This window comes from Scatophagus argus, chromosome 16 (assembly GCF_020382885.2).
Source record: "Scatophagus argus isolate fScaArg1 chromosome 16, fScaArg1.pri, whole genome shotgun sequence".
Lineage (NCBI taxonomy): Eukaryota > Metazoa > Chordata > Actinopteri > Scatophagidae > Scatophagus > Scatophagus argus.
In genome coordinates this window covers 795,361-808,225 of record NC_058508.1, presented here as the reverse complement: position 1 = coordinate 808,225, position 12,865 = coordinate 795,361, and the positions used below count along the sequence as shown (strand labels likewise).

At 42.8% G+C, this 12,865-nt stretch overlaps 1 protein-coding gene across 3 annotated transcripts in view; it reads left to right on the top strand.

Annotated features, from left to right (window-relative positions):
- smg1 (SMG1 nonsense mediated mRNA decay associated PI3K related kinase) overlaps window positions 1–12,865 on the top strand; it is a 73,154-nt gene that overhangs the window by 46,863 nt on the left and 13,426 nt on the right. For all 3 annotated transcript variants that reach the window (XM_046414819.1, XM_046414820.1, XM_046414818.1), the window contains exons 39-53: window positions 193–415; window positions 614–860; window positions 1,359–1,588; window positions 1,791–2,042; window positions 2,196–2,334; window positions 2,583–2,692; window positions 4,778–4,996; window positions 5,335–5,528; window positions 5,880–6,052; window positions 6,617–6,896; window positions 8,019–8,291; window positions 9,506–9,740; window positions 9,945–10,156; window positions 10,281–10,437; window positions 11,147–11,336. In XM_046414819.1, the coding sequence (XP_046270775.1) occupies window positions 193–415; window positions 614–860; window positions 1,359–1,588; window positions 1,791–2,042; window positions 2,196–2,334; window positions 2,583–2,692; window positions 4,778–4,996; window positions 5,335–5,528; window positions 5,880–6,052; window positions 6,617–6,896; window positions 8,019–8,291; window positions 9,506–9,740; window positions 9,945–10,156; window positions 10,281–10,437; window positions 11,147–11,336 (3,134 nt within the window). The remainder of the gene's footprint in view (window positions 1–192; window positions 416–613; window positions 861–1,358; window positions 1,589–1,790; window positions 2,043–2,195; window positions 2,335–2,582; window positions 2,693–4,777; window positions 4,997–5,334; window positions 5,529–5,879; window positions 6,053–6,616; window positions 6,897–8,018; window positions 8,292–9,505; window positions 9,741–9,944; window positions 10,157–10,280; window positions 10,438–11,146; window positions 11,337–12,865) is intronic.

Below are 12,865 nucleotides of genomic sequence, written 5' to 3'. Positions count from 1 at the left end.
CTAAATGAGATGAAAAAATTATTGTGAGAATTTTTCTTTTGTTCAGAGACTAAACCGTACTGGTGATCCAAGGCTTAGAATCCAACAAACAAACCTGTAGTTGCCTTGGATCAGTGAGCCTCCAGGGCCCAATTGTGTTGTGGACCTATTATACTTGGTTGTAAGACTAGTAACTCTTATATTGTGTTGCAGGGATGAAAAGATAGCCATTATGCGTGATAAGCACTCTGCTCTGATGCGTCCCGTGGTTTTCGCCCTGGATCACGTCCGTAGCATAACAGCAGCTCCAGCAGAGACCCCACATGAAACATGGTTTCAGCAGACCTATGGTAATGCCATCATTTCTGCCCTGGAGCGGTTAAGGGAACCTGCCAATCCCGCCAACCCTGCCAGCAGCTGGCTTCCTTTTAAGCAGGTGTGTGGGATTTCTTTATGCTCCTGTGTGGGCTTTTAGATCACTATGGATTTCAGATGAATCCATTTGCATGAATGTATGTACATTAATAGTCATATCCATGTATACATTCTATACATTATTGATAGAATCATTACACAGCGTACACAATGAAAAGTTTTTGCGAGCTTGACAAAGTGCTGTGTGTCTGTTGGTCAGATCATGATGAGTCTGCAGCAGCGTGCTCAGAAGCGAGCCAGCTATTTGCTTCGTCTGGATGAGATCAGTCCCCGCCTAGTGTCCATGACCACAACAGAGATAGCCTTACCAGGGGAGGTGTCAGCATCAGATGCTGTCACCATTCAAAGCGTAGGCAATACGATCACCATCCTGCCCACCAAGACCAAGCCAAAAAAGCTCTTCTTCCTTGGCTCAGATGGACGCAACTACCCATACCTTTTTAAAGGTAGGTGAACAGCTCTCCACTTAGAATATGGGTGGGGAATAAATAAATTCTGTCACATATTAGGACTGAAAGAAAATACTTTATGTTATGGCAAATTATTGTTAAATAGCATTCAGTCCTCAGTATGGACAGTTAAATTGTGCTCAGTTTCATTGCAGGTTTGAAGGGTGATTATTTTATTTCTTTAGGTTGTATTTATACTTCTTTGTTAAAGGCTTACTCTGTACATACGACAGCTAGGCTCTGAACTTACATTTCAACTTAGAATGCACCATAGCAGATAAATCAAAACCTTTCTGATGCAGTTGCAACACAGAAAGCTGCAGGTATGGCGATCAGTTTTATATATGTACTTTTGCGTCTTGGGTCATTTTCTACTCCTACTGCACATAAGGGAGTTCTAAATTAGAAATAATTCATTCAGAACTTCCTCTTTCTTGTTGGACACTGTACCTGATTCAAAAAATAAAGTAGTGATTAATGTGTTGTCTCTCTCAGGTCTGGAGGATTTGCATTTAGATGAGCGCATCATGCAGTTTTTGTCAATTGTAAACACCATGTTCACAAAGATCAACCAGCAAGAGAAGCCACGCTTTCATGCCCGCCACTACTCTGTCACCCCCCTTGGAACCCGATCAGGACTTATCCAGTGGGTGGATGGAGCCACACCACTGTTTGGCCTCTACAAGCGTTGGCAGCAGAGGGAAGCTGTGCTGCAGACTCAGAAGGTAACATTTCCTTCTATACCATTCTGCACTGTAAAGTGATAAACAGACATACATTGGATAAGGTGAACAGCAGGTATGTTTTCCAAAGTGACACCAGGCTATTTTCTAACTAGCTATCCTATTAGAACATCGTGTTCTGGGCCATTGCATTTTAACTGTTTTTAATCAGAGTAAAACTGATGTGTTCCTCTGACCTAACCAGGGCCAAGACTCTTTGCAACAGCAGCAGCAGCCCATGCCTCCGGTACCCCGCCCTAGTGAACTGTACTACAGCCGCATTGGGCCAGCTTTGAAGGCAGTGGGGCTCAGTCTAGATGTGACACGACGAGACTGGCCTCTCAGTGTCATGAAGGAGGTGCTGAAAGAGTTAATGGAAGCTACGCCTTCCAACCTGCTGGCCAAAGAGCTGTGGTGTTCCTGCACCACACCCAATGAATGGTGGAGGGTCACTCAGGTAACCATTCATTTTAGAATCTGAACTGATGAGTGATCAGGGATATTACAGAAAATGTTTTAGTCCCGTCACACATCAGCCTTTGAAAAGAAATTGCACAAACATCCGGCATTAATGTTGTTGGGTTGATATACGCTTTCTTTCATACTGCAGTCCTACGCCAGATCCTCTGCCGTTATGTCGATGGTTGGTTACGTCATCGGCCTTGGTGACCGTCATCTTGACAATGTGTTGATTGACATGACCACTGGCGAAGTGGTGCACATTGACTACAATGTTTGCTTTGAAAAAGGTCAGTTTCAAATGGTTTACTTGACTGCATTGGGTCAGTTTAATCAGATGCAAACTGTGTACACTTGATCCACTGGCGGAGGGTGTGAGTAACTTGGATCATTTCTTTACAACACAATCTTCTTCGGGGGATACCTGGGCCCCCTGCTTCTAGGTGGATGTGACACATACCATCCAGATTAGAAGAGTTTCAGATCAAATACACCACTTCACTGTATGAATAACTGTGTGTGATCTGTTTGTCCCTAGGGAAGAGCCTGCGGGTGCCAGAGAAGGTCCCATTCAGGATGACCCACAACATTGAGACCGCTCTAGGAGTCACTGGGGTGGAGGGCATCTTCAGGTTGTCCTGTGAACAGGTGACTGACCAAGGATGCGAGAGTTGCGTCTGCAGACAGATTTGCTCCATGATAGTCCATTTCATTTTAGCGTTAACACAAAACCATGTTTTATAAGCATTATTCAATTCAAATCATGTTAAAAATCAAACTGGGCTAACAATTACAGCACCATTATGCTTGTTGAATTGCATCAATTGGTCAGTTTCAAAAATGGCATATCTTGAGTGTTAAGTAGTTTGCATGACCTATAACCAATAAATTATTAATTATTCTGATGGATCTGTTGTTTAAGGGGCAAAGCTTTTCTAGCAGGCAATAAAGATAGACCAGTGGCATACATTGTATATCATCTCACGTGATGCTACTCAGCCAATTAAATATGTACATTTGGATAGCAAAGATGGTTTCACCTAGTCAGAGCATGGCTAAGCTGCAGATAAAAAATCACACCCACAATCAACTAAAGTGTGGGAGTATTTTAGACCTTATTATGTGGTGCTCTGCAATTTGGGATTGGCATGTTGAAGCAATATAACTGCTACACACCTTGGACAGGTTATCATGACCACAGTCGATGGAAAATTTGTCACAGACCCCTTCCTATATACCGACAAAAGCAAGTAGTACTGTATCTTGAAAACAGAATTTGAGAGATACCGGCTAGATATAGTCGGTCTCAACTCTATGCACAGCTTGGACTCTGGAACCAGTCTTTTTGAGAGCGGTTGGACTCTTCTCTTCTCTGGAGTTGCCTTGGGTGAGAGGCGGAGGGCAGGAGTAGGCTTACTTACAGCCCCCCGGCTCTCTGCCTGTATGTTGGGGTTTACCCCAGTGAACGACAGGGTTACTTCCCTGCACCTTCGGGTTGAGGAACAGGTGATGACTGTTGTTTGTGCTTATTCCAAATAACAGTTCGAACATAAGGGTGTCCACAAGTGCACCTGGCACTCGGACACCCCAGGTCACAGGTCAATGATCGACATTATCATCGCATCAGCGGATCTGCTGCTCTATGTTCTGGACATACAGAACATACAGCTGGGAGAAGAGAGGAGCAGAGCTGTCAACTTATCACCACCTGGTGGTGAATTGGATCACGTTGCAGGGGTGATTGTCCTGCTGGAAGATTAACCTCCACCCCAGTCTCAGAGTTTGCAGACGCCAACAGGTTTTCTTCTTGCCCTGTATTTGGCTCCATCCATCTTCCCATCAACCCTGACTAGCATCCCTGTCCCTGCTGAAGAACAGCACCCCCACAGCATGATGCTGCTGCCACCATGTTTGACAGTGGGGATGGTGTGTTCAGAGTGATGTGCAGTGTTAGTTTTCTGCCGCAGCTGGGAAATTACTTCTCTACATTTAACCCATCACTGGTTGAAACACACACACATGCAACATGCAGTGAAACACACAGGAGCAGTGGGCTGCCATTGTCAGGCGCCCAGGGAGAAAATTGGGGGTTAAATGCCTTTCTCAAAGGCACATCAGCTGACTTATGGGGGGGGGGCATTATTAATCACTCCACCACACCCATATTTTTCCTGCCAGTCCAGGGGGAATCGAACTGGCAACCCCCCCGGGTACAAACCACTTCTCCAACCTCTAGGCCAAAGATTGCAGAAAAACATTAAGATTGCAACAGCAAGACTATGCCATCCTGTTTAGTTTACTCTAGCATCTGACAAATTATTATTATTATCATAACACAACAGTGATGTTGAGAAAGTAAGAATAATTAGTAAATTAATCAGATTAATCAACTAACCAATAAAAAATCATTACAGTAATCGATTAAAATAAAAGTAATCATGAGGTGCACTTGCAGAATGTGTTATAGAAAGGTCAGAGTAGAGAGAGGTCTAAAAAGCGCTTGTCATATCTTTAAAATAAATAAATACGTAAAAGGGAAACAGGCACCTTTTGAACAGACACTACACTAGTATTTTCATTTCAGAACTTCTAAAGTCATTATCTGCCATTAAAGGGTATAACTTCAAGGCAAACAGTGTGCAGGACCTATTATTAATCTGTAATAAAAATATTTCTTGTGTCTTGTAGATAGTTGCTGCTGAATAAATGCTGAAGTCAGATGTGTCATTTCAGGCAGTTCAAATGATGCGCCGTGGAAGAGAGACACTACTGACCCTGTTGGAGGCCTTTGTCTATGATCCCCTGGTTGACTGGACTGCTGGAGGTGAGGTGGGCTTTGCTGGTGCAGTGTATGGAGGGGGAGGCCAACAGGCTGAAAGCAAGCAGAGCAAGAGGGAGATGGAGAGGGACATCACACGCTCGCTCTTCTCCTCCAGGGTGGCTGAGATCAAGGTGAGCTTCTAGCAGCAGTTGACAGCTTCTTGGGCTTCATGGGATCAGTCGGCTGTTATATTATATCATAGAACATCAGCTGGTGTTTTACCGCTCCAAATGATGATTTTAGATGTTTCATTTGTCTTACTGAAATCCCCACTTCTTTGATGAATAAGATAACAAGGCATGAAGTCAGCAAGGTTTAGACTGCTGGGTCCAGTTAAGGGAAAGATTTTGATTGAACCCTTTAAAAACGACACTTCCGGCAATGAAAAATTTGTTAAGTAAACACGCACAGATGTTCGAGAAGCAAAAGATCTTGAGTGTAAGTGGTCAAATGTGTGGTCTGTGTGCAGGTTAACTGGTTTAAGAATCGTGATGAGATGCTGGCGGTGCTTCCACGGGTGGAAGAGGCTGTGGAAGAGTACTTGGTCCTGCAGGAACTGCTCTGCCAGGGTGAGAAACTACAAGCCAAACTTCAGGAGGAGATGGCCTTCCTGGAGGGAGCAGAGAACCATCCAGACCATCTCATTCTCACCCTGGAGCAAAGGTCTGAGACAGCATAGTACTCATTTACTCCAAATCCTTGTTAACATGAATCTTTGGCTCTAAGTTATTTTAAGCAAAGGATTATTTTATGTACCTCAACAAATTTATTAAGCTCAATTTGAGTCCTTATGAAATGGTCAGAGTTGCTCAGAGTTTTTATTTGTACTATTTTCAGAAAGTTTTAGCTAAATTCATTCACCCAGTTTTTTGGAAACCACACACAACTTTGAGTTGCTTAACAGTCCTGTTCCAGATTTTTCTGTCTTCGTATGTAGCGAAGAGGAGGGCCACTTACAGCCTTACGTTAGCACCACATTTTGACCGCTGACTCACCCAGCCCTCCTCATCACAGGTACTCTGAACACACCCAGCTCCAGTCGCGGCAGCGGACAGTGCAGGAGGCCATTCAGAATAAACTGGCTGACCTTGACCAGTGGATATCCCAGTACCAGGCAGCATTTTCCAGCCTGGAGGCCACCCAGCTGGCCAACCTGCTCCAAGACATCAGCAGCCCCATAGATCTTGGTTAGTCCTGCTCGAAATAAATGAATAAAAACTACATACTGCTGCACTTGAAAGTAGTTCTAGATATGATGTACTTAATCAATTACCATGGGGTGTTTCATTAGAGTTACACTCACATTTAAATTGAAAGGGAACCTTGAGTATCACTACAAGTATTTTAAAAAATATATTTGTTGCATTTAAAAATGTAAAAACACAAGTATGGAACTTCTGCTACTTTTGGTCTCAAAACGAAATATGTGCGTAGCATGGGGTCATGGGAGTAATTCTCTTAATTGTTAAAGAACCACCATTGCCAGTGAAAATGTATCAGATGTGATTCAGGCAGAAATGTAAAGGTAGTTTTTTATTCACATTATGTTAACATTAAGCCATGTAGATACATAGATGCAGACTTCCTTCCTCAGTCAACACGTCCTGTCTAATATCAGAAAGCAAATCCAGCAAATTCCCTGCAAGATCTCTATAAATGGGTTTGATAAAATGCCACATGGAGCATTTTATTTTATTTCTTGTTTTGTTTAGCTGTGTTACGTCTTGTTCTTCATTGTCTAATTCTTCCAGGTCCTCCTAGCTATGTACCAGCTACAGCCTTCCTGCAAAATGCAGGCCAGGCGCACCTGATCAGCCAGTGTGAGAGTCTGGAAGCGGAGGTGAGCTCCTTGCTTCAGCAGCGCCGTGGAGCCCTTCGTGGCTGCCTGGAGCAGCTCCACAGCTATGCTACAGTGGCTTTGCTGTACCCACGGACAACCCTGCTGCTCCACCGTGTCCACCAGTGGAAAGCCTGGTTGGAGGAACTGCTGACAGACATGTCAGTAGAGCACTGCCAGCACATCTGCAGACAGTAAGGAACTGCAGCAAGCTTTTCTTTATGGTATCATAGAAACTACTAAGAGCCCTTATACCATTTCCTTGACAAATTTTTGATTGACTAAATGGTGTGACTGATGATTATATAACTTTTGACTTGGGACCAGATGGAGGGTTGGGGCAGATAAATATCAGTACATGCTTGTTGTTGTTATCACTTCAAACACAAAGTTAATTGTCAAAGTGCATTGCCTCCTTTAACATACGTTAGCTAGCAAATTAAACCTTTTGTGTAATTTAGGTTTATGAATAATCAATCCTGGACTGATAATCTGACTGTATTGCTATTTTATTTCATTTAATTGTTTACAAAGTGCAATTTGTAAAATTCAATTCAATTCAGTTTATTTATATAGCGCCAATTTACAACAAAAGTTATCTCATGACACTAGACCAAACTCTTTAATTAAACTGTAATACAGAGAGCCCAACATTCCCCTTTGAGCAAGCACTTGGTGACAGTGGTGAGGAAAGTTTACCAGTGTGGAAATAATAATTCAGTAAGAAAAACAGCTGCATTTAATTTTTTTTCTTTGTTTGGCAGGGGGATAACAAAGGCACCAAGGCACACATTAGAATAAGTTAAATTAACAAATTAATGGAAAACTTGAAGTGCTCCATTCAGTTTTGAGCAAACATTTCAAACGAGGATGACCAGCTGCCACTAAATGAACAAACTCTTTAACATTATGTATTAATGTACTTGCGGGGCTCTTGCATCCAATGGCAGTCGTTACTACACTGGAAAGTAAAGCTGCTCTGTCTTCTGTTCCCTCAGCACTTTGCTCTGACCATTCCCTTTATAACATTTTGTTTCCTGTGCAGCTACAGTCTCAGTGTAGTATTACAAAAAACTTTTGAACAGGCATTAAAATACCTTTGCTCTTACTTTGTGTTCTCTGTACCCTCCCATGACAGTAGCTGTTCAAAAGCAACAGGCTCTTTTCTGTGTTAAGAGGTGTTACTCCACCATAATAATGAAAACTTTCTTGTATCTATGTCCTGGTTACTCAAGATAATCCACATCCACACTATGAGTTGATTTGGTTGTATTTGTTGGTCACAGTTGGTCTTTATTTCCCCTCTCCCTTTGCAGGTATGAAGTACTATTTGCTCCTCAGGCTCCTGCAGGCTCCTGCCAGTTCCTGTCCAGTGTGGAGTTGACTTTGCAGCACCAAGTAGCTGACAATAATGAACGTGTGATGCAGCAAGCAGAGAGACTCAAGGCTGAGGGCACAAATGCAGCAGCCTGCGAGGAGCAGCTGCAGGAGATTGAGCACTGCATAACAGTGTTCCTCCGGGAGAACGGAGAGCCAGGCTCCCTCAGTCTGGCTGGCATCATCACCTCTGCCCTCTGTACACTCTGCAGGTGTGCTGCGTGCTGTTTTCTGCTCAGACTGAAGGAATATAGCTAGTGACACAACATCCAGAAGTGACTACATCGCTAAAATAAGCTATTTTTACACCAGCTATATTTCCGAAACCTTCACACACCACAAGTATATCAATTGTATTGCAGCAAAGCCTGGCTTGGCTCGTGAACATAAATTCTTTACCTCACTGAGTTACAAAGTGAGGAAGTTAGACCATTGGTGGGAAGAGTGTTGGAGTTTCTTCACTGACGTGTTGCTCTTTCAAAATGATCAACATAGTTATGTACCGTAATGCTACTAGACTTTTTTTCTACACCCACTTATTACATGGTCCCCACCTCAGTCTCACTTTTTTTGTTTGAGTTATTGAGATGGACACTCTGTTCCTTAAGCATCTTTTATTCAGCTGGTCTTCATTAGCTGTGAGCTCCTTTTGCCAAACACACACACACACACACACACAGTGGGACACCATTCAAGCCCTACAGTCCACTTTGGCATTTAAGCGGCACACAGAGAAGCTCTCTTGCATATTTATTTGATTGGATCCACATCAGCCTTCATAGAGCTTACCAATCAGATTATTTTGAAAGAATATTGGCCAATTATCAGTGGCCAATCAGTCAGAGCATATTTACAACTTACTGCTCTTATTTTGCTGTGTTCAAATGAAGTTTAATGTTCACACAGTTTCTCCCGACTGTCCCTCAGTTTAACAGCATTAGTCCAACATCAATCCAAAATGTGGTGGTCGTAGCCACGTTAGCCAAACTAACAGGTTAACTCATAAACCAAATATTAAAATAACATAAACCATGGCTAAACTTACAGTTAGGTCACAGCCGGCTATTAAAGATCGGTCTTTGAGCCTGTGCTGTTGTTGATAATGCAGTCCGTAGGTAAATTAACACAACCTTGTGAAGTTACTGGAGCTGTCTGGTAACTTCACAAGCAAAATGCACACAATTCAAGAGTTTCCTTCCTTCAAAAGTAAAGTTAGTCCACTGGCCTTTGACCTCCTCAGAATTAATAATAATAATAATAATAATAATAATAATAATAATAATAATAATTAATAGATGCTACCACTGACCGTACATGCTCCACCAATATATTAGGTTTCACCCTAGTGTTGTTTAGAAATGTACTGCCTCCTGAAAAGTGTAACTGACAAAATGAAGCAGAATATTGCTGTGTTTTCATTCTCCAGGCAGAACCTGGTGATGGAGAGTGCAGCTGCCAGCGCAGGAGAGCAGCTGAAAGACCTGACATCTCGAGATGGTGCGTGGTTCCTGGAGGAGCTCTGTAGTATGACTGGTAATGTCAGTGCCCTGGTAACACTGCTACAGCGCTGCACACTCCTGCACCATGACCTGGAGCTGCCTGCACCCTCAGCCACCACCCAGGCTGTTTACCTGGCCAATGCTGTGTACACCTGCTTGCAGGTAGGTGCAACCTCAAAATAAGACAAAATCAACCTGTTACAACTAGAAGCTGCCTTTTTCTCTGGATGGAAATTAGACATTCCTTAGAATTTTAAGTAATGCTTTTGGTTTTATAGGAAAATAAATGCGGCTGTTAGAGTGTTCACCTTCTGTTGGGGGAAAAAATGCCAATTTCCTCTGCTGATGTGTCTTTGTTTACTGTAGGAACTGAACACCAACTTCCATCAGATCATCTTTCCAGAGGCTCTGCGCTGCATGGTAAAAGGAGAGCCCACCCTGGAGTCCATGTTGGTAGAGCTGGAGCAGTTGGTGGAGCAGAGTTCTGACGGTCTTGGCCTGCAGGGTTTGGCCGACAGCCTGCAGGCCACCACGGGTGCGGACCATGATGGGCGCAACCGCTGTCTCCACATTACAAGGTAAGCAACTGCTATGGAGTTTCACTCATGGATTTGATCAGACACACTGGCTTAACTGATTGCAAACCTGCAAATGATTCATTTTTTAGTATGTCTAAAAATGAAAAACATTTAATGGTCTTAGAATGCTGCGTGCACAATACTCTGAGCTGATCCAGCCTCGAAGCATGGATGGACCGAATCAGGACACACCAAAGATGTCTGCGGGTCAAATGTTGTTGGTGGCCTTTGATGGCATGTTCACCCAGCTAGAGAATGCCTTTGGGCAGCTCACAGAGAAGGTAGCATTCATGTTTTCTTTCAGATCTAATGAATGTAATATTAGGCTGTAAATGACATGCGGTTTGTTTTCACCTGCATGAAGTGTGTGTTGATATGTTTTGGATTTTCTTATGCCTCTACGCTGGTGATTGCTGTGGCCGGAGAGGTCACTGTGACCTTGAATGCTAATAATGTGCCACTACATCCAGCCATTTCCTCCATCACCCGTTACAGTGCAGCCTGCCATTCAGCAAATGTCATCTATAGGGCCATGTCTAGTGCTGGTCGCAGCTTCTAGCCTCCTTGTAGGTCCGCTTGCCTTGCTAATATAGCTAGCATTGTGCTTGACTGTTAGTACTAGCAGTTGTTGTTGTCATGCTGAAAATCAGCTAAACTAATATGCATTTATTTATTGCAATGTTCTCATTTATTGGTGACCCTTTTGTAATATCGCAGATTCAAAGTGTGATTTGTGATTAAATTTTCTGGGGTTCAAACAAAGAAAAGCAAAGCATCCAGTCAACAGTCCCTTTCATTTTTGGGATTTCTTGTACCTTTTTATATTGAGATTTTAAGTCTTCCAGACTGAGCCAATGTCTTTGTCACACTCGGAATTCTTAATCACTTATTTACACTATAGAGTATTCCAGGAACACACACTCTCTCTCTCTTTGTCTCTCTCTCTCACTCACTGTCAACTGATTATCGGCTGCTCCTCATTATTCTCAGCTGAGCTCCCTAGAGGTGCCCTCAGCCTGGAGGAAGGTGGATGTTTTGAGGGAGACTCGGGCCACACAGCTCCACTTCTTTGACAGCCTGAATCAGCGGCAGTTGATGGAAGAAGTATTCTTTCTAAAGAGACTGCAAACCATCAGGGACTTCTTCAGGCTGTGTGCTTCCTTTGCTCAGACTCTGTCAGGTAAGAGGTTTCTTTAAGCCTATAAAATAAGATATTTTACCTGAACTTCATACAGAACATGTCTATAACAATGTGTACCAATTTAATTGTAATCCTTTTTATTCTGTAAAATGTTCATCACTAAATTTCTGCTCTTTTTTTAAACCAAATCAGACTGTACAGGTGTGTATATTAATATTTCCCAGGCAGAGAACATTATTCTTGGTCAGTTGTATCTGGGCTTGATTGATGTATGGTCAAAGGTTTATATACATTTATCATGCTCATGAATTTCATGTCAATATTAAGCTTTTTATGGTTTTTTTAACGTTTTTTTTCTGAGGCAGAGTGATTGTACAACGTACATCCATCCATCCATTTATTTTTGATATCGCTTATCCGTCAGGGTAACTGGAGCCTATCCCAGCCTACAACAGGGGAGAGGCAGGCCAAACCCTGGACTGGCCACCAGTCAATCTCAGGGCCAACACACAAAGACAGACAATCACACACTCACACCTAGGGGCAATGTAGAGTAGCTGATTAACCTAATGTGCATGTTTTTGAGACTGTGGAAGGAAACCGGAGTACCCAGAGAACAGGCACAGGACGGACCCCGGATTCGAACCTAGAACCCTCTTGCTGTGAGACGACAGTGCTAACTATCACACCACCTTGCCACCCTCAAGTTACATCTTTAATAGAAAAAAAAATGAATTTTTTTGCCAACTTTTAATTTTTTTTGTGTTTTCTGAAATGAAAATGAAAGTTTCAACTGTGTAGCTGATCATTTGAGATTGGGCTGAATCATTTTGAGGTAGTCTTCCTTCTTCATTAGTCCATCCACTTTGTGCAAAACATCCCCATAGCATGATGCTCCCACCACCGTTTTTAACAGCTGGAGCTTAATCTTCATCTCATCTGACCATAAGGCTTTCCTCCAGAAGGCATTTCCTCTGTCCGTGTGGTCAGCTGCAAACTTGAGTCGATCCTGAAGATGTTGATTTTGGAGCAAGGACGACATTATTAATCCATAGTGATATAAAACTCTCTTGATAAGCACTCTCTGATCGCCAGTCATTCACAGGGCTGACACACAAAGACAGACAAGCACACACTCACACCTATATAGCACACTCACAGCAATATAGAGTAGCCAATTAACCTAATGTGCATGTTTTTGGTATTGTGGGCCGGAGTACCCGGAGAAAACCCACGCAGGCACAGGGAGAACATGCAAACTCTGCACAGAAGGGCTCAGACCGGGATTCAAACCTGGAACCCTCTTGCTATGAGGCGACAGTGCTAACCACTGCACCACTGTGCCGCTTAACTTCTGGCCTCTTAACTTCCTGTTAACCAGGAAGTCAGCTTAGAAGCCTTAGAAGTCACAAAATAGAATGAAACCTGTGCACCACATTCTTGTTTTTGTTTATGTTTTTTTGTTAAAGATGTAGATTGTACAATCACACTGCCTAGAAAAAGAACAGTGCAAAGAAACTATTAAAATCACAGTATTGACATGAAATTCATGAGCATGATGAGTGTAT